Genomic DNA, 23,411 nt, shown 5'->3' with positions numbered 1-23,411 from the left:
TGCAATGTAGTTGATGCTTCATTAATATTTTGTTGAGTGAATAAATGGACAATAAATAAACTGTTTTAAGTTACATACCTGGAGGAGAAGGTGGTACTTTAAAACACGTTGCATAGGAACCACAAGCAAGTCTCGAAGTGTAAATTTCCCATTATTTGCTCTTTTGGAACATTCCTAATGAAATGTTTTAAAAACACTTTGTTAGGGAGTCATAAACATTAAAAGATGCAAAGGCCCTAGGCAGAACAGTTATTATACAATAAATGAGTGCGTTTGTTTCCTTAACAATCCTTCTCTGTAAATAACAGAAAGTATCTTCAATTTAAAAAAACAAATCTTGTAGTATTTTAACTCTAAATATGAATAAAAGAGAACTATTTTGTGTATGAAAATTATTTTCTTGGCCAGGCGCGGTGGCTCACGCCTGTAATCCCAGCACTTTGGGAGGCCGAGGCGGGCAGATCACAAGGTCAGGAGATCAAGACCATCCTGGCTAACACGGTGAAACCCCATCTCTACTGAAAATACAAAAACAAAATTAGCCGGTCATGGTGGCAGGTGCCTGTAGTCCCAGCTACTCAGGAGGCTGAGGCAGGAGAATGGCGTGAACCCGGGAGGCGGAGCTTGCAGTGAGCTGAGATGGTGTCACTGCACTCCAGCCTGGGCGGCAGAGTGAGACTCCATCTCAAAAAAAAAAAAAAGAAAAAAGAAAAAGAAAATTATTTTCTCTAGTGCAAAATCATGGCCCCCCAGGGTCTTCTTCAGTTTATCTTTATCGCTGTACTTCCCACCAATTTCCCCCAGTGGACTTACAGAACAGGCATCAGGAACACATCCCTACTCATCAAAAGTGTCAATAGTCTTCCCACCCTCAACTATGGTTTATTCAGTTCCCTCAACTATGATGTGCTTTGTCCAGCCTCCAGCAAAATACATCTTCCTGTTTAAGAACTACAATCCTAGGCCTTTCGTAACAATTACAATCACAATTGGGTGTACTCTCTCTCTGTCTTGTGGGTCTTTTAATTATTATCATATGTAATATCTACTCCAATATGATTTGTGCTGTATGCCCCTAAGAATGTAGTATTTGCTTAATAAGTATTTACTGAACTGAATGAAATGGAATATTTGACTTTAAAACTTTGCTCAAGTATAAACCTACTACTAAACTCCAAGATTTAGAAGCCTTGGATTGTATTTAATTTCACCCTCTTCTTTCCTAAAGGTTTATTTTAAAATAGTATTGACTGGTTTGTTCTTTTGATAATAATTATGACTTTGAGTAAATTACTTTGAAGTGTCAAAGAATGAACTTAAAGCCAAGATTTGGCAACTGTTGGCGGTGTGACCTTGGACAAGTCACTTTTCTGATTTTACTGTTTCTCATGTAACTATGGTGTTCTTCAAAAAAAAAAAAAAAAGGGCCATACAAATATTATTATTAGTGAGCAACCTCATAAGTCCAAAATCCTGACACAATTGCACATCCCAGCCCAAGGACCTTTCCAGTTCATAGATGGAGTTGTGCTTAAGAAAATACACTTTTGCTCACAAGTTTGTTTCTTCTTTGCCCACACTTAGTTTTTCTGGCACATGGAATGATATATTATCAGGAGCTCCAAAAAAACACCATTAACTCTAATGATCAGTGACTTAATGAGTATGTTTGTCTACAGATATCAGTCAAAATGAATTGGGGACACATCCTGACATGCTAGCTGTGTCATCAATTACTGCAGTTCATTAGAAGGATAACTATTTCAACCAGTTTCTTACTTCTACAGATTGTAGAGAGCTCTGGATCATGGGTCTCAAACAGGAAGTTATGTTGTTAATATTACTATAATGAGTGGGTCTTATCTCCTCTGCTGCATTTTAAGGCCCTTGGAATTAAGGTTGTAGCTTATATTTCTTATGTTATGCCATCCCAACACAGTGGTAGGAACAGAAATATTATATATTTAAAATTCACTATATTATGGAAATTAGTTTCAAAATGTTGAAGAAAAAAAGTCAGTTCCTTTACATTCTAAGTTACAGGCTCAGGAAGTAAAGAAACCAACATTGCTGGAATTAGCTACACCTGGGAGATAGAGACTCAAATGTAAAATGCTTATCCGTGTTGAAAGTAAATAATGGGTAGAAAGAATCCTTCCAAAACATCCAGTCACTTGCTTAGCCTCAATTCAATTGTAATGGAAAATAAAATGAGGTAGGATGAGCCAGGCTGATAGGGCAAGATAAAGAGATTCATTGCCCTTCACCCCATGTTATCTTGGTTCCAAAGTAGAGAAGAAAAAGACAAAAAACTCAACAAGAACAAAAATAACCACAAAACAGAAGACACAAAGAAGGCAGAAAGACACCAAGAATAAGGCAGTTTTCCTTCTATCATGCTGGGGCTTGCGGCACGCAGCTCCCACTGAGTATTTGTTGAAGTGTTACACTAAGTATCCGACTTAATACTTCCAAATCAGGACTATGGTTAGAAGTGTGGGCTTTTAAGCTGAAGAAAGGACAGCAGGGGCACCTCACCCTGTGCCTTTCAAACTCAGCCTGATGTCCTCTCTTTCCCTAAGTCGAGCATTGACTGCAAAAACTACATACTTAGAGTCCCAGAGTATGGTCATTGGGCAAAACTTTGACAATAACTCTGAAAGAAGGAAGAACAACATTCAAACAAGACTGAGAATATAATGGAGGTGTGATTGACAACTTGCTGACTACTATCTGGAAGCACAATTTTATATCTTTATTTTAAGAAAAACTGCTTTAATGTTGCCCTACTAGGAAGTAGGTGTATAAGTTGTAAAATTTAATTTTATCATCATATTTTGAGTCACAGCGGCTCACAGCTCTACACTTAGGAGGCTCTATTCTGCAAAGAGGAGCAGGAAGTCTTTGCACTAACAATGTTACAAGCATGTTATTTAGTGGTGACTCAAACTACCTCCAGTCTTAAAGTCAACATAATGAAGGAATATTAAGATATAACGCAAAAAGACCACGTATCTAGTACAGTTACTTGGTGGCCTGTTAACGTGCAAACTGTCTAAGCAATAGTTTCCCTTTGTGGGAGTTGTGAGCTATGAAATCATGCCAGAGAGGCAAAACAGTGAAGGGCTTCTGATTTGAAAATCACCTGCCCCTTCTCCCCTGACCTCAGTGCTACACTGAACAAAGAAAAGGAAAAGGGATATTAAACAGGCAAATAAGCCACACGCTGTTAAATTTAAGAGCTGGCTATATATCTCTACCTGAAATTTAATAAAATTCAAAATACATGGATAATACAGTGACTGATACAACAAACATTGTTCAAAAGTTCTTTGAAAGCATGAAATCCTCGAACTCCTCTTCAGGAAAACAAAAAACAAAAAACAAAACAAAAAAAAAACATGATGTACAAAAAAACACGACTTAACCTAGGTTTCTAGACTTATAAACTGTTGTGATCATGCACTCTGTTTATATTGGCCTACGTGCCACCTCTCAAACTTTCCCAACTCTTCTGGTTAATACATACCAATTGTTCAGGAATGCTCTCCATAGAATCTCATCTGTCAAAGCTCATCCCATTCTTTGGTGACCTAACTCAAATGCTGCCTCTTCAGATGAATCCTCTACAATCTATCCACACTGAAGTGGGTAGATTCAGTCTTACAGAGCCCTATTATACAGTGCTTATCACATGTTATTTAATCCTATCATATTTGTGTTCGTCTTCTCTTCCTTCCTGTGGGCAATATGCATGCCCTTTTAATACATCTGATTCTAAATGTCATATTTTTAGTAAACATCTTTTTTATTTTGTTTTTGATACAGGGTCTTGCTTTGCCACCCTGGCTGGAGTGCAATGGTGCAATCATAGCTCACTGCAGCTTCAAACTCTCGGGCTCAAGTGCATCCTCCTTGGCCTCAACTTCTCAGGTAGCTAGAACTACAGGCATGAGCCACCCTGCCCAGCTAACTAGTAAACATTTTAAATCTACATATACATTATCTAACGTATCTCACTCGTCCTGCACTTCTTACTATCTACGCAAGTTATTCATAATCTCTCTGAACTTCAGCTTTCTCATAAGATGAGAAAATTAATTGTACCTATTTCACAGAGTCAGAAGGACCTAATGAGATAATGCATGTAAAACACAGGGCCATAAATGTTAGATTTTTAACGACTGTTACTATTACTACCATATTACTATTTTATAGAGCTATTTAAATATTTTATAAAATTGACATGAAATTATATTTAAAATAATGGGAAATGTACTGCTTCACTGATCATAAAGAGGAATACATTGCTTTTAGGTTTATTTTGCTTTATGTCATAAACTAAAAATAAATAGGCACCTCTAATTTCAGTTTGACATCTTCTTTTGTCTTAGAAATGTAGTCTAAACTAGAGATGGCTGACTCCACTCCACTGCAGTACTGCCCGTAAATAACCAATCTGAAAGGGAAAAAAGAGAAGAAATCTCTAAGACAAAAACCAAGAATGAACTGGAGGGGGAAACAAGCAGAATCTTCATCTCTTTAAAACCATTGTTAGGGATAACCAAAATAGCAGTAGAAATTATTTTTAATACATACCACAGACACAGTCATAGAATAAGGGTCACTCATTTTGATAGTAATGACTAATTTGTAGTTCCAACTTTGAATGAGATTAATTCTATGTAAATTTTTATAGCAAGCAGAATTTACAAACTGGCTTGATGACTGTTAATGTTATTTGAGTAGACATAAATGCATTCCAAAAACAAAATTAAAAATTTCTGTTAAAGCTCTTACAAGAGATAAACTTTATCTCTAAACACTCAGAAAGTTTTCTCTATTACAATTTTATGCCAATCACTACATATAACTCCTTCATTATTAAACCTCTTACTCCTTGCTACTTTTTAATTAAGGAACATAAATCATCTGAAGAGAGGAAAATGAGAGACCTGAACTGTTCTGGACAGAAGATAACTCATATCACATGGAATCTGACCCACTTCAGGGAAGGTATCTCTGTAGTACGTACAAATATTTTGCAAAGAGGTCAGTTGGTTTATTGCTTCTCTTAACTCTCCACTGGAAAAAAGACACTACTAATAAGATGTGAATATTTATCGAAGACTTGATGCAAAGTAATTCATTAGCCACTTCTTAGTACTAGGAAATACGTTGCTTGATTTGAAAAGAGAGATAATTATATTTTAAGCAAAATTTCTTGATACTCCAATTCATATAGGTTGTCAGGAGATTTTTTTTTAACTTAGAAAGGGAAACTGACTCTGCGAATCTAATACTCCAAAATAGAGTGTCATAAAATACTAGAATTGGAAGAAAAGTGGAAGAAGCATTAAGTACCAGCTAATCTACCTCTGGTGTTTACAGATGGGGACACAGAGGCTCAGAGAGTTAAAATGACTTACTGAAGATTACATCGCTCAGTAATGATAAAGCCTATAAAAGAAACTTAGCCTTTTGATTTGCGATGCAAAAAAATAAGCACCATACTGGGTCCTTCCCCCTCCTCCTTCTTCTTCTTCTTTTTTTCTTTTTTAATTGCATATATAGAACTCAAACTACTACTCTGAAAGTAATTGTCCCATGTTCTAATTACTGCTCAGGTAGTAATGTAATAAACAGCAGCAATAGCTATTTGTTAGCTATTTTAATACTAATCCTCACTATAATTACAAGCTAAGACCCACAAAACTTAAACTTCAAAAGTTACCTTTCCTTGTAGTTAATAAAAACTTGGTACAAGTTCTGGTCATTTTTATTTACAATGGAATCATGAATCTCTTGCATTAGGTTCCGATGAAGTTTTACAAGTTCCTAAGAAAAGAAAACAATGTGAAAGGAAAGTAGGAATCACAACCAAAAAATACACCCCAAACCCAGAATCCTTTTAGTTGCTAGACTTGCCACTCAGGATATGCTGAATGCTCTCAATATATAAAACTGCTTCCACCAATAAAGAGAGAGGGAAAAGGAGAGTGGGGAGAGAAAGGGGGAGGAAGGGGAGGAAGCAGCGGGAGAGGACAGGGCAGAAGAGGAGGAGGGAGAGCAGGGGAAGGAAAGGAGAAAAAGGAAGGAAGATAAGAGGAAGGCAGAGGAGAGGGAGGAGAAGAGAAGGAGACAGGCCATGCAGATGGGAAACAGCAATTTCAGATCTCAGTTGAAATGTCAGCGTCCTGTGAAAAAAGAAATTATCTCACTAGTTATTAAAGGATAATTTATTCCTTGTGTAAAAATATGTATAGCTTATTTTTGTTTTATAATCACTGTAAATTTTTTAAATAAAACTGTCCAAGTGCCTAATGTTTTATTGACAGGATAAAATAATGACTCATGTCCTTGTGACACAAACATGTAAATTTGTACTTTGGTCAATTAGTGGTGTCCTGGTGCTAAGCTAACAATAATCAGACTAAATTACTTGAAATCAGGCAACTAATGGCATAAATAAGGAGCAAATAAATTGTATTCGACAGTTTACCAGAGCAACTCAAAATGTCAGAATTTCACATTTTTCCCGATAAGCAACTAATTTTCAGTCAGGCAGTAAATACATGTCATAGCCAGGATATGAGGCAACTTGAACTAGGTGCCAATTCTCCCATTATCTCATCCTGTGTACCTTGGAGCACACATTGACTCCACAGCATGCTCTCTCCTTAGTGGTGTAGAAAGTAAACATGAAGATGTGGGCTCTAAGTTATAAAGACCATACTTAAGTGGTTCAAGATCCTTATCTTCCCCAAATGTGCAGTTTATTTAGTGCTAAACCTTCAGCTGATATTGTGCATGTTATAAATCAACAAGAATGTCCTCATTCGGCCAAAATCAGGGACAAGGATGACATGCCATTGCTTACCAACTGCTACTCAGCAACACAGAACACAATAGAATCAAAACACAAAGAACTGTTCAGGTAATACAAGCAGGTCTGTGCATAAAAGCTTATATACATTTATCAGTGTATGTGTACATGCGTGCATGGGGGTGGGGATGTATAAATCAAAGCAAGTCCTAGAGGTCTGAGAACTTGAATCTTGCCTAGCATTACCTCACTTGGCATGGCATTTAGCTTGCTTCTAGATTTCTGGGCAAATATCCTTTTAAGATTGTAAGATTCTGGTAAGGTGCCCTGAAACTTGAAATGCTTACATAAATGTAAACGAAAAATATCTCCTCAAATTTTACAATTAAAATAGTCTGGTAAATCATAAGGAAGTAGGGTATTTCAGAAATGGGAGTTACATATGATACAATTGGAAGTAGAAAGCACCAAATAGTAGAAGTCAAAGATGTGGAGGAATGGAGGAAAGTAGGGGAAACTGATATGGTGAGGACATCACCTACAAGACAAGGTCTGAGGGTCTGGAAGAGCAACAGAGCTCCGCAGGGAAGTGTGGGGATGGAAGTGGATCCCCAGATTATTTGAGACTACCTCTTCATGACAAACAGTTAAGAATAACACATGAAAGTTATTTTTCCATTTGTGTTCTTCATACATGTTGACTGACTTTTGGTTGAAGATATGATACATCAGTTATTTCAAGAAAATAAGGATATAAAAACTGGAAAAGCAAAAAATAAATAAATAAGGCCAATATTCTTAAATAATACAAAAGAGTATTAAAATAGGGATCTGGAACCCCCTAAGGAAATGAAGATTTTATTGAAGTACACCACAATTTTAGCTAGCATATTTTTACTCACAGGAATGTTGATGAATACTGAATCAAATTCTGCTGCTGTCAGAAATCTTTTTAGTGGTGCCATGAAATACTACCAGGAAAGAAGAAGAAAATAGTAATTAAGTATAACTTGTCCTAATCTATATAATAGTTTTTCATCAACAAACAACAAATACGTTTTGAAAGTCAATTGTTGATCAGCATTATAAACACCAAAATTGTAGAAACTATTTTCTCTAACTTAAAGACTTTACACTTGAATAGATATATAAAAACATAAATATGAGCTAATATTAATACATTTAAAGTATAAAATAAAATGGTTTAGACAATAAATGCTTCCAAAAGGAAGGAAGAAAAGAACATTATTGTCTGAGTTGGCAAAAAATGGCAACATTTTGGAGATGTATATGAAGACTTACACAGTAATATCTCCCAAATGTTTTGTGGAGATTCTAGATCCCTGAGATCAATAATCTATGTATGCAATTTATGAATTATTCCTTGAGAATTTTAGTTTCTGGCCTACCATATCTCTTTCATTCTCGGCATTCTCAGTATCTGTGCAGAGGATCCTTCTAGTACTGGTCTCTCAGTTCCTTGACCACAAATAATCTTGTGCTCCACTCTAGCTCAACTCCTAAATCTTATGGCCATACTCACAGACCTTGTCATTATCAACAACTTCATATGCTTCATAGCACTAATTTCAAGGAATTGGGTCAGCCAGTCCACTAACCATCCCACCTCCGTCATATTCTCATTTCCCTCCTAACCGAGTTTATACTCCATGAATCACTTCCCTGTAAATCCTCTTACCTTCTCTTCTTCCATTGTGCTTTTCTAGAAAAACAAACACCCTGATCAAGTCTAACTTGCCACATATTTTGTGACTCTATCTAAGAAGTTAAGCATGGACATTACCGATCGTCTAATTTTAAATATGACCACAAAACTCAACTGGGCCTGTAACGCTACATAGTGCTACTACAGTTCCCTAGTCAATCTACTCTTCTACTCTTCTAAATAATGCTTGCATACTTTCACTTCTTTCCCTAACCTCTAAATGTGAGAGTCTGGAGAGGTGGCCTCAAACCTCTTCCCTAACATGCATTCACTAGGGTGATCTCACTTAGTCCCAGGGCCTTAATGCCATTGTGTGATGATAATGGCCCAATCTATTTGTCAATTCAGTCTTTCCCCTTAATGCCTGATTCATATACCTAGCACCTTTCTCAACAAATCCCATTCAAAGTCTAATAGGTATCACAAATTTCACTTGTTCCAACAGACTCCTGATTCCCAAGCCTGTCCTTCCCCACCTCTGTAATCTTCACCATTCATGCAGTTGCTCATGCCAAAACCTATGGTCATCCTTGACTCCTCTCTTTTTTTCACATCCTTTACTTAATTTATCATCCAATCCGGTTGGTTCTATGTTTAAAATTTACTCATAATCTGACCACCTATACCACCATTTTTGTCATCTTGATTAACATAATTTTCTTCTAATTCTTCTCTTAGTTACCACTCTTGCCTCACAAGAGCCAGAATGAGAGGTTAAAGACTTAAATCACATCATGTCACTTCTGCTCACAACACTTCCCAATGTCCTTGCATGGCCTAGAGGCCCACCAGCCTTCCCACCTCATGCTCAGTCCCCTTCCTTCATTCTGCTCCAGCCACACTGGACTGCTGCTGCCCTTGAAGCACATGCTGAACACTTTCCAATCAGAGGGGCTCTCTCAGGAATGATCTTCGTTGGCATATGTACACGGCTTACACCCTCAGTTCACTTAGCTGCCCACTTAATCTTGTCACAGAGGGCTTCTGCTACCACTCTTTATAAAATGCCACCAGCCCTCCCCCTCCCATCACTCTCTATCTTATGCCCCTGCCTTATTTTTCTTCAGAAAACTTATGACCATCTGGCATATTTATTTGCTTACATTCTAAATCCTCCCACGGGAAAAAGTGTCATGAGAATCAGAATACTGTTGTATTTATTACTATATCCTTAGTCCCTGAAACAGTGCCACTCAGGTACTAAGACATCCATAAATAGTTGTAAAATGAATAAATCTGCTTTGAGATCTTTAAGTACAAAGTTCTCCTAAAAATTATAATACACATACACACATTCAGAAGAAACAGTGAGTCTAATATATTAACTAAATTAGGCAGTATTTGGGCATCAAAAATAATACCTGATGACTTACTTTTTCTATTGACTCCAAAGTTTCTGTATATTTTTCTTCTGTCTGCTTAATTTCTGCTAGACAACAACTTCGTATATCATTTTCTGGACATTTCTGCAGTTAGAATTATCAAAATAAAATGATTTAATAAAATCATACATTAACCTATTGGGAAGTAGAGATCAAAAGCATTGCTGACTTTCTTAAACTTTCCTTTCTAATAAAACACATAATTGAAAGACATCTAACTGCATTTGTGAGGCATCTTTGCTGTTTTTATAAAAATCGTGAACAATGTATAAGTTAAAATATCTCTTATTAAAATGTTCATAAAGTTGGAAACACCATAAATGGTGTATGATTGTTTCCTTAATGTACAGCACACTTAACAAATGCTATAGAAATAACTGCAAAAACAATAAAAAGGTATTTGGTAAAGTAAGTAAAGACCTTCAAATATTTTTTCCAACATTAACATCTTACTGCCTGACTTTTTAACTAGGTATTTAAGATTGGAAGTCATAGAGCACAACACTAAAATCAAAGATTCTGGAATCTGATGGAATTGGGTTCAACACCAGTTTTCTTGTCAGCTTTTCTTTTTTTTTTTTGAGTCAGAGTCTCGCTCTGTCGCCCAGGCTGGACTGCAGTGGCGCGATCTCGGCTCACTGCAACCTCTGCCTCCTGGGTTCACGCCATTCTCCTGCCTCAGCTTCCCAAGTAGCTGTGACTACAGGTGCCCGCCGCCACGCCCAGCTAATTTTTTGTATTTTTTAGTAGAGACGAGGTTTCACTGTGTTAGCCAGGATGGTCTTGATCTCCTGACCTCATGATCTGCCTGCCTTGGCCTCTCAGAGTGCTGGGATTACAAGCGTGAGCCACCGCGCCTGGCCTCTTGTTAGCTTTTCTAACTGTGAATGAATCACTAAATTTCTCTGACTCAGTTTTCTTATCTGTCAAACAGAGAGAATTACAGTACCAACCCCAAGGAATGGTAAATAAGATAAACAGTATAAAGCACTTAGCACTTTTCCAAGTGCGCAAGAAGAGTGCTCTCCATCTAAATTATTATCACTGTTCACCCCATCAGCTGAGTGAGGACTGCCCTTGCGGGAGACAGTGAAGAATGCACTAGCACTCAATGCAGTTAACAATTACAGGAGGCACAGATGATATTCGGTCACCTAAAAATGTTCTGAAAATGCTGCCACAGATGGGCTGTCAGCCTATGCAATGGTTAAACCACACTTGCATTATATTTCTCGAACACAGGCAGGTAACTTGTTTCCATTCCACAGAAGCTACTGGACAACCCACCAGCCTTTTATTAACAGTAGGAACATAGAGAGAGCTAAGCGCATTCATCAAAGCACTGTGGAAACAAAAATTACCAAGCAGCTGGTAAAGAAAAGTCTTTAATATACAAGAAAAAGTTATTAAGAACCTAAGCAACTGACTTTTTCTGTTGTTGTTTCAAATTGTAAATGAGAAAATAATCCAAAGTAATCCTTTCTGAATGTTCTGGATATATTAATGGCAGATAAGGTTTTGAGGGCTCATATTGGCTATGACAATATCTGAAACTAAATTTATAAATGAGTAGGAAAGCCAGGAGACTTACCATGAAACAAAAGAAAAATGGTACCTCATATTAACACTTAACAAATGTGAAGAAATACTCTTTAATATATATTTTATATCAAATTTAAAGGGAAAAATTTACCTGTGTTGTAAGAAATTTACTTTTATAAGAGTATAATTTCATGATTCCCTAAAATTCTATTCTACTACCACCCTGCCATTATTTAACTGGGTGGCACTTCATTTCTCTCTCAGACTTTGTTTCCTTACTAGCGAAATGAAAATATTAGACAAAAGATTCCCTATGGTTGTTTGGAACTCTGAAAGGTCATGCATATGTCTCCAAATGCAGTAACAAGTCATAATTATATAGTTATAAGCAAGCAAAGGTTAAAAAAAAATCCCAGCAGATGTTACATAAATTATTATGTTAATTAGTCTTTCCTAATAAAATATTCAGAGTAACTTTAAAAACAAGTAAAAGTCCTACGGGCTGATGTGCTTCCTCTGCCTTCATTAAGTCCTCATAGACTTCTCCACCTTCATCTTCCCCATAAACACAGTCATAGAGATCTTCTTCATCTTCCACAAGGGTTTCACTACAACAAAGGATATCATATAAGGTCATTTTCTATTATGCAGTAAATGCAATAGCTACAAACAGCCTACTGGATTTTAGTAAAAAATCCAGAAAGGAAATAAAATGGAATTAGTGGAAAGAGTTCAAAAGGTTTACATTACAACTCTGTCCCTCTTAATAAGTACAATGACAACTACAGAATCCAATAACGAGGGCAGTGGCAGCCATCATTTACTGGGTAGTTACTATGTATAAGCACAAAAATAATTATTCTACATATATTATCTTACATAATTCATCCAACATTAATGATCAGGTGTGCATTATTATTTAATCCATTAAAGAGATGAGGAAGTTGAAAGACCAAAAGGCTATTTGCCTTTAAAAATAACCCAGGTAGTCACTGGCAGATCCAATATTTAAAACCAAGTCTGTCTTAACTTTGAGTGTTTTACCCACTCTATCATACTGCCTCCCACTTTTCATATTTCAAGACCTCAGTTTCATCAACTGCATTAATGGGTATAATATGGAGAAGATAGGAGAGTTAAATTGTATCTAATATGTCATAAGCGGTCTTATAAAAGCATCAGTTACTGCAGTGTTATAATCAGCACCTAATCCAGTGGTTTTCAACCCATGCTCTTTCAAGCCCATTCAGAGGAAACCCACCAGTCCCCCATCAACCAGACCCCTTCCTTTATCTGTTTTATATTCAGGGCCATAACTAACATAAAGACAGATGAGGAGAGGAACAGACAGAGATAGGAGACTGGGACAACCAGACTTGGTGAACACTGAGAATAAGGGAGGGAGAAGGAAGGAAGAGGAAGGAGCTTTCTACTTTGGGACACTAGGGAGATGGTGATCCATATTGGCAGTAACATAATTTCCATACTGAGGGGTTCAGGCGGCAATCTGGCCAGAGAACGTTAGGGCAGGTAAATCGGTTTGCACATTCTCTGTACCACATCAAAGGATAGGAAGGTCTGGCGAATTCATGAAGGAGTTGAGATATAAAATGATGAAAAAACAGGTTCTGCATTGGAGGGGATCCTGTTTGGAAGAAAAATGGACTGAAATTCATTTCCCTGGCACTCCTAATCCCCGAACTCCTGCTTGTCATCCCTAACATCACCACCCCTGCAAAAAAGTCAACCTTGCTGAAGTCCTACATTTGACTATTTCCCATGACAGTAAAGGAATGAATCATATAAATTAGCACAGACTTTTCTCTATTTTTGTTGTTGTTGTTGTTTGGGGGACAGAGTCTCACTCTGTTGCCCAGGCTGGAGTACGATGGTGCAGTCTTGGCTCACTGCAGCCTCCACCTCCTGGGTTCCAGCGATTCTTCTGCCTCAGCCTCCTGGGTAGCTGGAATTACAGGCACACACCACCATGACCAGCTAATTTTTGTATTTTTAGTAGAGACAGGGTTTCACCATGTTGGCCAGGGTGGTCTCAAACTCCTGACCTCAGGTGATCTGCCCACCTCAGCCTCCCAAAATGTTAGGATTACAGGCATGAGCCACCGCGCCTGGCTGACTTTTCTCTATTTTAAGACCTGTAAGAATGACATGCATGTGTGAGTGCATGCGTGCATGCAAGTGCACAAACGCAAACACACACACAAGACTGGTCTAGAACTGTTTGGCTTTTGTTATTCAATCCTTTACTAAAGCTACTTTTCTTGCTAACAGCTTAGTCAACAATTTCTGATTTCTGAGCCAGGAAAGAAAAAAGCTGTGATATTTTTCAAATGGTCAATAAATCAAAAACAATCGACATGTAAGGCCACCTACATACGGGCATGTCTGGCACCCTGATACTAAAAGGACACTGTACAGTGTAGCCATTACCTGCCCTCTCCACTCCATCCTGTGGCTTTCTCCCCAACCTAGGAAACAATGATTGCCTCCACAGTGGGGACCAGGCCAGTATTTACTCCAAGGGCTTCCGTTCGGGTGAATGCAGCCCCAAAATTTAGAGTTAAGTATATTTACCCATAGAAATTGTAATAAAGCTGAGAATAAAAATAAAGCTGTCACAGCAAACTCAAAACCAAGCATGTCTAGGGATAATACATTTGCTTTTTTTTTTTTTTTTTTTTTTTTTTTTTTAAGATAACCCTACTTCACCTTTTATCCCAGAACTTTGGGAGGCCAAGGTGGGTGGACTGCTTGAGCCCAGGAGTTGGAGACCAGCCTGGGCATATTAAATAAATAATTTCTTTAATCCTGCAAATACATTCGGACCTTCAGCCACCAGGTAGAAATTTAAAGCAGACTGCCTCTCACAGAGCAAGGGCTGGCATCTCAGAGCAGCCAACTCAGGAAACCAAGGTTTTCTCCAAATTTAGCTAGGAATGCATCCTCACTGGATTTATCCTGACATCAACTCTGCCTAAATAACATCAGTGAAAAGAACAAAATGGGGAAGCTATAAAAATTTATAGGTGTAAGTCACCACTGGTATGGGCTAAAAAAGAATATCGGCTGGGCACAGTGGTTCACACCTGTAGTCCCAGCACGTTGGGACACCAAGGCAGGTGGATCACGAGGTCAGGAGTTCGAGACCATCCTGGCTACCACGGTGAAACCCTGTCTCTACTAAAAATAAAAAATTAACTGGGTGCAGTGGCAGGCACCTGTAATCCCAGCTACTTGGGAGGCTGAGGCAGGAGAATCCCTTGAACCCAGGAGGTGGAGGCTGCAGTGAGCTGAGATCACGCCACTGCACTCCAGCCTGGGTGCCAGAGCAAGACTCAGTCACAAAAAAAAAAAAAAAAAGAATAGCATCACGGCACTAGAAATTAAACATTCCCCTTAAACAATCTGAGTACATTACCAATAACCTTAGTCACTTTATGAAGATTACAACCAATTCAATAGAACAACTGGCACTATCTTGCTTACTGTTAGTGAGTTCTTAAGAGATTTTAAGAGATAACAAACTATTCTTAATAGATATTTAAAATATAAGACTGAAAGGTCATTCTCAAGGCCACCTACCCTGGAAAGAGCTGCTGGCCATCCATCGTGTGACTGCAGTGGGTGCGCTCACTCCCTCTACTCTTCTACTAAAAGCTCTGAGAGGGATCTGGAAGTTGGGGCTGTGACTAACAACCTCTGCTCTAGAATAAGAGGTGTCTGAGTTCAAATCCAAAGACTACAATTTACTAGCAATATTACCCTCAGCAAGTAACTAGGCTTTTCAAAATTCAGTTTTCTCACTTTTAAACTGTGAAGATATAATAACAACCTAGTAATATTGTGGTATTACATAAGATAGTGCATATAACCTGGTTAGCACACAAATGGAAACTCCGTAAGCTCTTATTATTATTGCCAGGTGTAATCCCTGGCAAACAGTAGATGCTAGATGCAGTTTTGACTTATTAATTTAGAAAACAAATACTTATTGAGTACCTACTATATGCCAGACACTGTGAAGTTCTAGGAATACAGCCATGAACAAGGCAAAGTCCCACACCTCACAAAAGTGTACCTTCTAATGAGGAGACAAACAATAAATGAAGCAAACCAAGACTGTCTCGGGCATTGGCAAATGCTGTAAAAACACAGCAATGTGAGGGGGTGGTGGCAATTTTAGGCAGGATAGTCAGAGAAGGCCTCTCTGTAGAGAAATCTAAGCAAAAACTTGAACGCTGAGGGATCAGTCAAACAGGCAGAAAGAATAGCAGGTGTAAAGGTCACAAGGCTAAAACAAGCCCAGTGTGTTGGGTGTATGAGGAAGGATAAATGAATGAATGGATGAAGTTCCATAGCATTTGAATCTGTCTTGGGGCATAATCTATTTCTTATTATGATTCTTTGCAAACATGCCTGATCCATGTCATCAGTTCCTTGAGGAGTAACGATCATGCATATATTTATTTGTAATCTGTACAAGTCACTCAATCAGCAGAAGATAATCGGCTGCAAGGACCTTTTGCCTCTCTTGACTATTAAATAATAGAGCCCAAAAAGATTCTCCGTTCAGAACAAACACCGCCTACTAAAACATCCTGAATAGCTCCAACCCACACTTATCTCTCCCTTCCTTGAACTTATAAGGCATGCACTATGTGTCCCACAACTCCAGCAGCAGATTCTATTTCTTTTAAATTGTTCCCTGTCTAACTCCAGTTTTATCTACTACTTCTGTTATGCCTTTGAGAAACTTTGAAATTTTACTTCATTAGAGTAAGTTTCTTTATTCTTCATGGGGACACAAAACAGGAACTAAAAACCAGTTGAAGTACATTTTCTTGTAAAGCTTTCCATCGCCAGTTTAAGGTTAATCAGTAATTAAGCCACTTTTCTTCCTTCAGATAGCTTACTTTAACATCCACAGTTAAAACCCACCATGGACACATAAATTGGCAGTGGCTAAATTTTGCTCAAAATTTTCAACATACTCTATTAAATCAGGAAGGCCTTTGTAGATGTCTTCATCATTAATGCTTTCTTCTGTTGGGAAGGGCCTAGGAAGAGGGGGAAAAAAAAACAAAAAAACAAACCCATGAGTGAACGAGAAACAATCAGGCTGGGCACTTATCCCTCACTAAATATGTAAGTTGTCTACTGCCAAAATGGTCAGATCAGTCACCATGTCTAACAATATCTAGGGCTTTCCCTAAAGTGCCTGCTCAGTGGCTTTGTCTGGGGTTCCCCTAGGGAGGCTGTAACACCTGCCACCTGAAATCATCTGAAGCAATTACAGCTGGTCACCACAGTCACATGTGCAGGGGGTCATAATAACGTGCTTATCTGATCTCCCACCTGCCACATACCTGCAGGGTCACCTCACCCACTGCAGCACCCCAAGTCAGACAACAAACAGCTGTGCATGTACCCTTGCCTTCAGCACCCTCTCTTTTCAGCTGTGGGATCTGATAACAAATAATTTGGTAGCAATCATCCTTCCATGGCTCCGTTCACTAGTGTAGATGAAAACTAGTAGAAGACAAAAACATTGTGCCCTTTACATATACAGTCATTGACCCTGACATTTCTGCTCAGACTTTAGGGTATTTAAGCTGTATGTTTTATTTTCGTTTATTAGACAAATGAGTCAACCAGACCTTGGGGTGAATAGAGTGTTTTCTTTGTTCCCTATTCAAGAAAATCACCTTTAATGTATCTCCTATTCCCACTGTGTGGCTTCCTTGTTTGCATCATGGTACTATGTCCTTTTTTCATAACTGCCTTAAATTTATGTCTAACAAAATCACAGTAAGCATACTGTGCCAAAAATTCTACTCTTTTCAGGCAGCCAGCATATCACATGTTTCATAAAAACCAGACGATCCATCAAAATAATAAATAAGCTTTAAATAATTACTAGTTATATTAAAAGCAGAGTTTCACATTGATTTATGGATTAATTTAATACTGAGACATTTGAGGAGACTAGGTTTTTCAAATAAATCAGTGTGTGAGAAATGTAGTCTCATAATCATTTTTTATAAATTAAGGCACATTTTATTGTGAAAGTTCATTGTAGAAAATATAGATGAGAAAATTAAAAAGGAGAAAAATTTTGACTTACGTTTTTTCAGAATCAATACATAAAAATTTGATCATGCTTTAAAAAAATCTGTTTACATATAATAACATAAAATATATATTGACATGAAAGGTATGCATGTATTGAAGAGCAAATTAGGAGTTAAACATTTATCCAGCCGACAGACCACATACATAGAAAGCTGCCAAATTCATGGCCCATTTCTGAGAAAGGTCCTGTATCAGCAGGGCATTTTTCCTGAGCTCACTGTGCTTTGTAGCCAGTGCAGAGAACCCCACTAAGTCCTGCTTGGATCCTCTCTCCCTTAGAATGTGAATGTGAGCTGGACACAGAAAAATGGCTGTGATGGCCGGAGACAGAAATATGGAGCACTGAATAAAGAAGGTAAAAAACAAATTTGATCCATTTCCATGAAACCAGGCTGAGTAGAGACTATTTTGCTTTATTTCCTAATGTTACTTATATAATACATCTTTGCTGACTGATCTAACTTAAGTATGTAGTATGTGAAACAGAAAAGGCTCAACACAACATACACATCTATATTTTTATGCTTATCAACTGCATAATACTCTATTGCAAGGAGATGCCATACTATATTTAACCAATTTACTTCCAGGTTTTTAATTTACTACTGAACCTTCAATACACATTCTTGTACACATGTTTTATACTTGTTTGATTATTTCTTAAACTCCTAAAAGCTATGAGTTATTATGATCTACTCTATAGGAAATAAACATATTACAACATCTTATAAATATTTATTTACTTAAGCATTTGTGTTTACTTTAACGAATCATATGTACAGAAATGTTGGAGGAAAGTTTAAAAAAAAAAAAAGAAGAACCACACCAGTGACAGTCACCTGTGAATTGAGAACAATGTTTAGCCAATGTGTTATTCAACTCTATCAATAAATTCTACCTTGCTCAATTAATTTCAAATGTGTACGGGATACTTACATACCAGGCACTCTTCATGAATGAGACATAGTTCCTGTGTGCAAGATGCTTCACAAATAGTAACCATTTAATAAAGAATCATTACACTGAACTCAAAGGGACACATGAACAACGAAAACAGAGCTTACCTGATTCCTGTGGCCAATGCTATAGGTGTTCGAGAAAGTCGTGATAATGTTTCTATAACCTGAGAAAAGAGGAAAATACTAATTAGATATGTAGTTCAGAAAATATAAGATTTCTTTTTCCAAAACTTTTTCAATCTAATATTAACCATAGCAGCAGAAACATAAATTTGCAGGTGTCAAAGATGTGCAGAATGAGAAGGGCTGTGATTGGGAAGTATAAACACCTGGATTATAATTTTATAATTATAATTATTACTTAAAGTAATAAATTACTTTATTACTTTAAGTAGATTACTAACCCATTTGAGTTGCAGATTCTATATCAGTATAACACAAAGTTAGCCTGGGTGGCCCCAAGCAACTTATATCTCTACTTTTACAGAATCTGAAAGATTCTGGAAAGCTGTATTCTCCAGTATAGTACCCACTAGCCACATGAGGCTATTTAAATTAATTTAAATTTTAAAAACAAAAATCCCGGTTCTGCAGTTGCACTAGCCACATTTTAAGTGTTCAGTAGCCACACACATGTGGCCACTGTAATGAACTACACAGTTATCAAAAAATTTCCATCATCAGAGAAAGTTCTATTGGACAGTCCTGCTATATAGAGCAAAGCAGGTGAGACTATGGGCGGGCTCTTGGGCCAGACCACCTGAGTCTAAATCCTCAGCTTACCATTTATTGGCCAAGTACTTTTGGGCAAAATACTTAACTTCTCTGAGCTTTTGTTTCATCTTCTAGATAATGCCTATAATAATAGTTAGATTATTAACAATCATTACATTATCGTGAGGATTAAATAAGCTAGCACGTAAACTATTTAAATAGTAGCTATTCTGTATAATCACCAACTTTAAGGAAATTGCCTTAATTTAATTCTGAGTGTTTTCAGAAAAAGTTTTCTAAATTAACCTTAATTATGTTTCAAAGATTCCTTATAAAGATCTTCAGTACTTAAATCTAAATGTTAAATATACTCTGCTAGCAACTTTACCCTTCCTTCAATCTTTTGTCCTAAGATTGTCTCTTTCGAAGACTTAGTGAGAAAGCCATTTATCTAAAATGTATTTTTCTCATAAAGTCTATTCTTGTTTGTTTGTTTCTTTTTTGAGACAGAGTCTCACTCTGTTGTGCAGGCTGGAGTACAGTGGTGCGATCTTGGCTCACTACAACCTCTGCCTCCCAGGTTCAAGTGATTGTCATGCCTCAGCCTCTCAAGTAGCTGGGATTACAGGCACACACCACCATGCCTGGCTAATGTTTGTATTTTTAGTAGAGATGCAGTTTCGCTATGTCGGCCAGGCTGGTCTTGGACTCCTGGCCTCAAGTGATCCACCTGCCTTGGCCTCCCAAAGTGCTGGGATTACAGGTGTGAGCCACCGTGCCCGGCCATAAAGTCTATTTTTATGATAATAGATATAATGCATCCTAACTCTCAAAATTTTAACAAACACAACTTAAAGAGGTTCTACATGAGGCTTATTCAGAATGATAGTAAAAAGCGAGAAAAGGCAAAAATCTGTTTCTAAATTAAGGTAATCTAATTCCTTACTTCAGAGACAGGAACATAAAAATGAAGTCTCCAGTACTCTGTAGAAGGTTCATGAGAGTACTAGCCACACATACACTTATATCTCACCCACTTCAGGAACTGGTACCATATATATATATGGTTGTAGTTAGAAACTCCTGGCTTTGGAGTAAGAATACCTGGAGCCCTGACTCACAAGTTTTCAGCTATGCTCACCTTTACTAGCCTCTGTAAAATGCAGATAATAGCTAACTGCTTCATGGAGTTACTAAAAGAATTAAATGAGATCATGCTTATCATATGCTTAACTCAGTAAATGTGAATTTTTATTATCATGTAAAATAAAGTTATTATACAAAGATAACATTTAATTGAATTACATATAGATGACGACAATGTATTGCATTCTTGAAAACTGCAAAAAGGTTACATTTTAAGCGTTCTCACCACAATAAAATAAAAAAGATGTGATGCAATACATATGTTAATTAGCTCCAGTTAACCATTCCACAATGTATACATATTTCAAACCAATATGTTGCACAGATCAATACATATAATTTTTATTTGTTAATTTTAAAAAAATTAAGAAAATTTGTTACATAAACAAAAGAGAAGGGAGCAAAACTCTTTAGGATAGTTCTAAAGGGTTAGAAAGAAGCAAAGGACATGGTGACTAGATGAGCTAATTTACTGACCCCAAAATTGTATATTCTAACCCTAGCCCCCTGCTGTGAGACTAGAAAAAGAAAAGAAAATACAATTGAAACCCTTCATGCAATTTCTTCCTGGTCAACTATGTCGAACATCTAATGTCAAAACATATACAACCAATCAGATAAAACTTGATATTGATTAATTCCCCATAATAAAGATAAAACATTGTCAGTGAGTTTGTAAACTCAGAAGATCAAGAATGAACAAATACTAATAAATTTATCAAAAATAACTAATTCAAAATAAAAATAGTCACTTGCTAAAATACCAAAATTATTCACTATTAAGCGAAAAGTCTAACTTTGGGGAAGTTCTGGAATAATCAGTACAGTATCCAGACCCTTGAATTAACTACATTGCTTTACTTTAGCATGCATCTTATCCTAATATATCACTGTTAGAAAGCTATGGGGTGAAATCTGCCTCTGATTCTACTTTACACTGTGGTCCCAGCATATACCACTACTTAATAACAAGAAAAATAGCAATAGCAGTACTACGGTTATGTCTTTTATTATTGCTATTCTATTATGTATTTTATATAGCAATGCATTTTACTCCTTGGGGATATTTTCTATAATAACTATGATGTATCTACAAAATCAGAATGCATTTTCTATTCCTTTTCCCCCACCAAAAACCAGAAAAATGACAACCCCTCCCCTACACACCCGCCTCTTTCAGAAAACTATAGCTTGATTTTTTTCATGAGTGTCCACCAGAGGGAGCCAGATGATAGTCTATTAGTTTAGTCCTGAATTGAATGTGTTTTATAAGGACAAACATTTCTGAAAATCAACAAGCTGAGACCAACTCCTATTTTCTGCTTAACAGGGGTTATTTATTACTATTCACTAATAGAAAAATAACAAATATACAAATGCAGCAAATGAGGAGGAATGGAAAGACAGCATGCAGTGTATCCTAAAGTGAGTGAGAACTGGCACTCAGTTTTGTGTCTATCCTATTGTACATTGAGTCCATCCGTTAACTCTAAGTTTAGCCAAAGCAAATAAAGACTGTTTAGTCAATGCGGTGTTTTTAGAACAATGTGTATTCTATAAAGGCGAAGCGTATCCGGATTTGGAATAGACAAGTATACAAACTAATGCCAGATTCTTAAATCCTCTTTGTGGGGATTCTGACCTGCCACTGGAAACATCCATTCAAGAATTTTTACAAAAGAAAACATCTCCAAGGACACTAAGAAGACTATTTTCCTGCAATATATTAATTTCTAACTTGTTACCACAAAATAATAGGAAATTCTGAGATACATTAACTCCCAGAAACAGACATAGCTAGTAACAATACCTGCAGGTCAATAGGCCAACAATCAACTAGAGTAAATCCATGTCATGAATTTTCTTTCTTTCCCTTTGTCTATCCCTTGGTGAGTAAGAAGAGTGGCATCTGTAAAGAAATGAAAATCATCCTGGATAACATAAATAAGAGCTACTTTGTGAGGCAGGTGGGAAAGGTAGACAAAGGGTTCTGCAAATCTGCTTTAGAAGGGTGGCTTATATTCCAGAAGCTAGGAAGGACCATTGAGAAAGTGTGGAAAGGACAATCACAGGGTCAAAACTGCCTTTTTAAAGCAAAGTGAAGGGCAGACTGGGGTAGAGGACATAGGGAACAGAGAAGGGGCCAGGAGACCAACTGAGGGGGCTGTCTCAACCACCCAAGTGAGAGGTGAGGCACTGGAACCAAGATGGCTGCAGTAGACAGGAAAGTAGTGGAAATGGGGGGAGTGTTCAGGAATAGTAGCTGATGCTCTGTGAGGGCTAAGGGAAGAAGAACCCAGGATGACCTGGGCAAGCTGTTAAGGCTCTGGAGGTGGACAGCCCCAAGGCCGCCTACGAGGAAAGCCTCCAGGATGTTCCAAGCAAGAAGCCCTTGTTCTCTCTGTGTCTTCTACATGGTGGACATGTACCATCCTGAACCCAGTGAGGCCACCCACTCCTCCACGGAGCCTTCTCTGGCCCATGGTCTGTGTCCCCTGTGTGTCCCCATAGGACCCCAGACATAACTCCACCGTAGCATCTATCACCTCATTTAAAATGAAAATTTATTGGCTTTTAAAAATATTTCAGGCCAGGCCTGGTGGCTCATGCCTGTAATCCCAGCACTTTGGGAGGCTGAGGCGGGCAGATCACGAGATCAGGAGATCGAGACCATCCTGGCCGACACGGTGAAACCCCATCTCTACTAAAAATACAAAAAAAAAAAAAAATTAGCCGGGCATGGTGGCGGGCACCTGTAGTCCCAGCTACTTGGGAGGCAGAGGCAGGAGAATGGTGTGAACCTGGGAGGCGGGGCTTGCAGTGAGCTGAGATTGTGCCACTGCACTCCAGCCTGGGTGACAGAGCAAGACCCTGTCTCAAATATATATATATTTCAAAAGAATACATGTTTACTTTGTCAGGCTGAAATAATACAGTAATACATAAAAGATGCCCTTCACACCTCT

At 37.7% G+C, this 23,411-nt stretch overlaps 1 protein-coding gene across 6 annotated transcripts in view; it reads right to left on the bottom strand.

Annotated features, from left to right (window-relative positions):
* The window catches only part of VAV3 (vav guanine nucleotide exchange factor 3), a 401,666-nt gene that overhangs the window by 196,909 nt on the left and 181,346 nt on the right, over positions 1–23,411 (bottom strand). For all 6 annotated transcript variants that reach the window (XM_016923622.3, XM_016923599.4, XM_016923612.4 and 3 more), the window contains 8 exons: positions 18,691–18,749; positions 16,486–16,551; positions 11,976–12,084; positions 9,926–10,018; positions 7,729–7,797; positions 5,735–5,838; positions 4,360–4,459; positions 79–174 (listed from right to left, as the gene is read on the bottom strand). In XM_016923622.3, coding sequence (XP_016779111.2) covers positions 79–174; positions 4,360–4,459; positions 5,735–5,838; positions 7,729–7,797; positions 9,926–10,018; positions 11,976–12,084; positions 16,486–16,551; positions 18,691–18,749 — 696 coding nt within the window. The remainder of the gene's footprint in view (positions 1–78; positions 175–4,359; positions 4,460–5,734; positions 5,839–7,728; positions 7,798–9,925; positions 10,019–11,975; positions 12,085–16,485; positions 16,552–18,690; positions 18,750–23,411) is intronic.

Source organism: Pan troglodytes, chromosome 1, assembly GCF_028858775.2.
Source record: "Pan troglodytes isolate AG18354 chromosome 1, NHGRI_mPanTro3-v2.0_pri, whole genome shotgun sequence".
Taxonomy (NCBI): Eukaryota; Metazoa; Chordata; class Mammalia; order Primates; family Hominidae; genus Pan; species Pan troglodytes.
The sequence above is the reverse complement of the archived record's forward strand: the minus strand, read 5'-3'. Positions and strand labels throughout refer to the sequence as shown.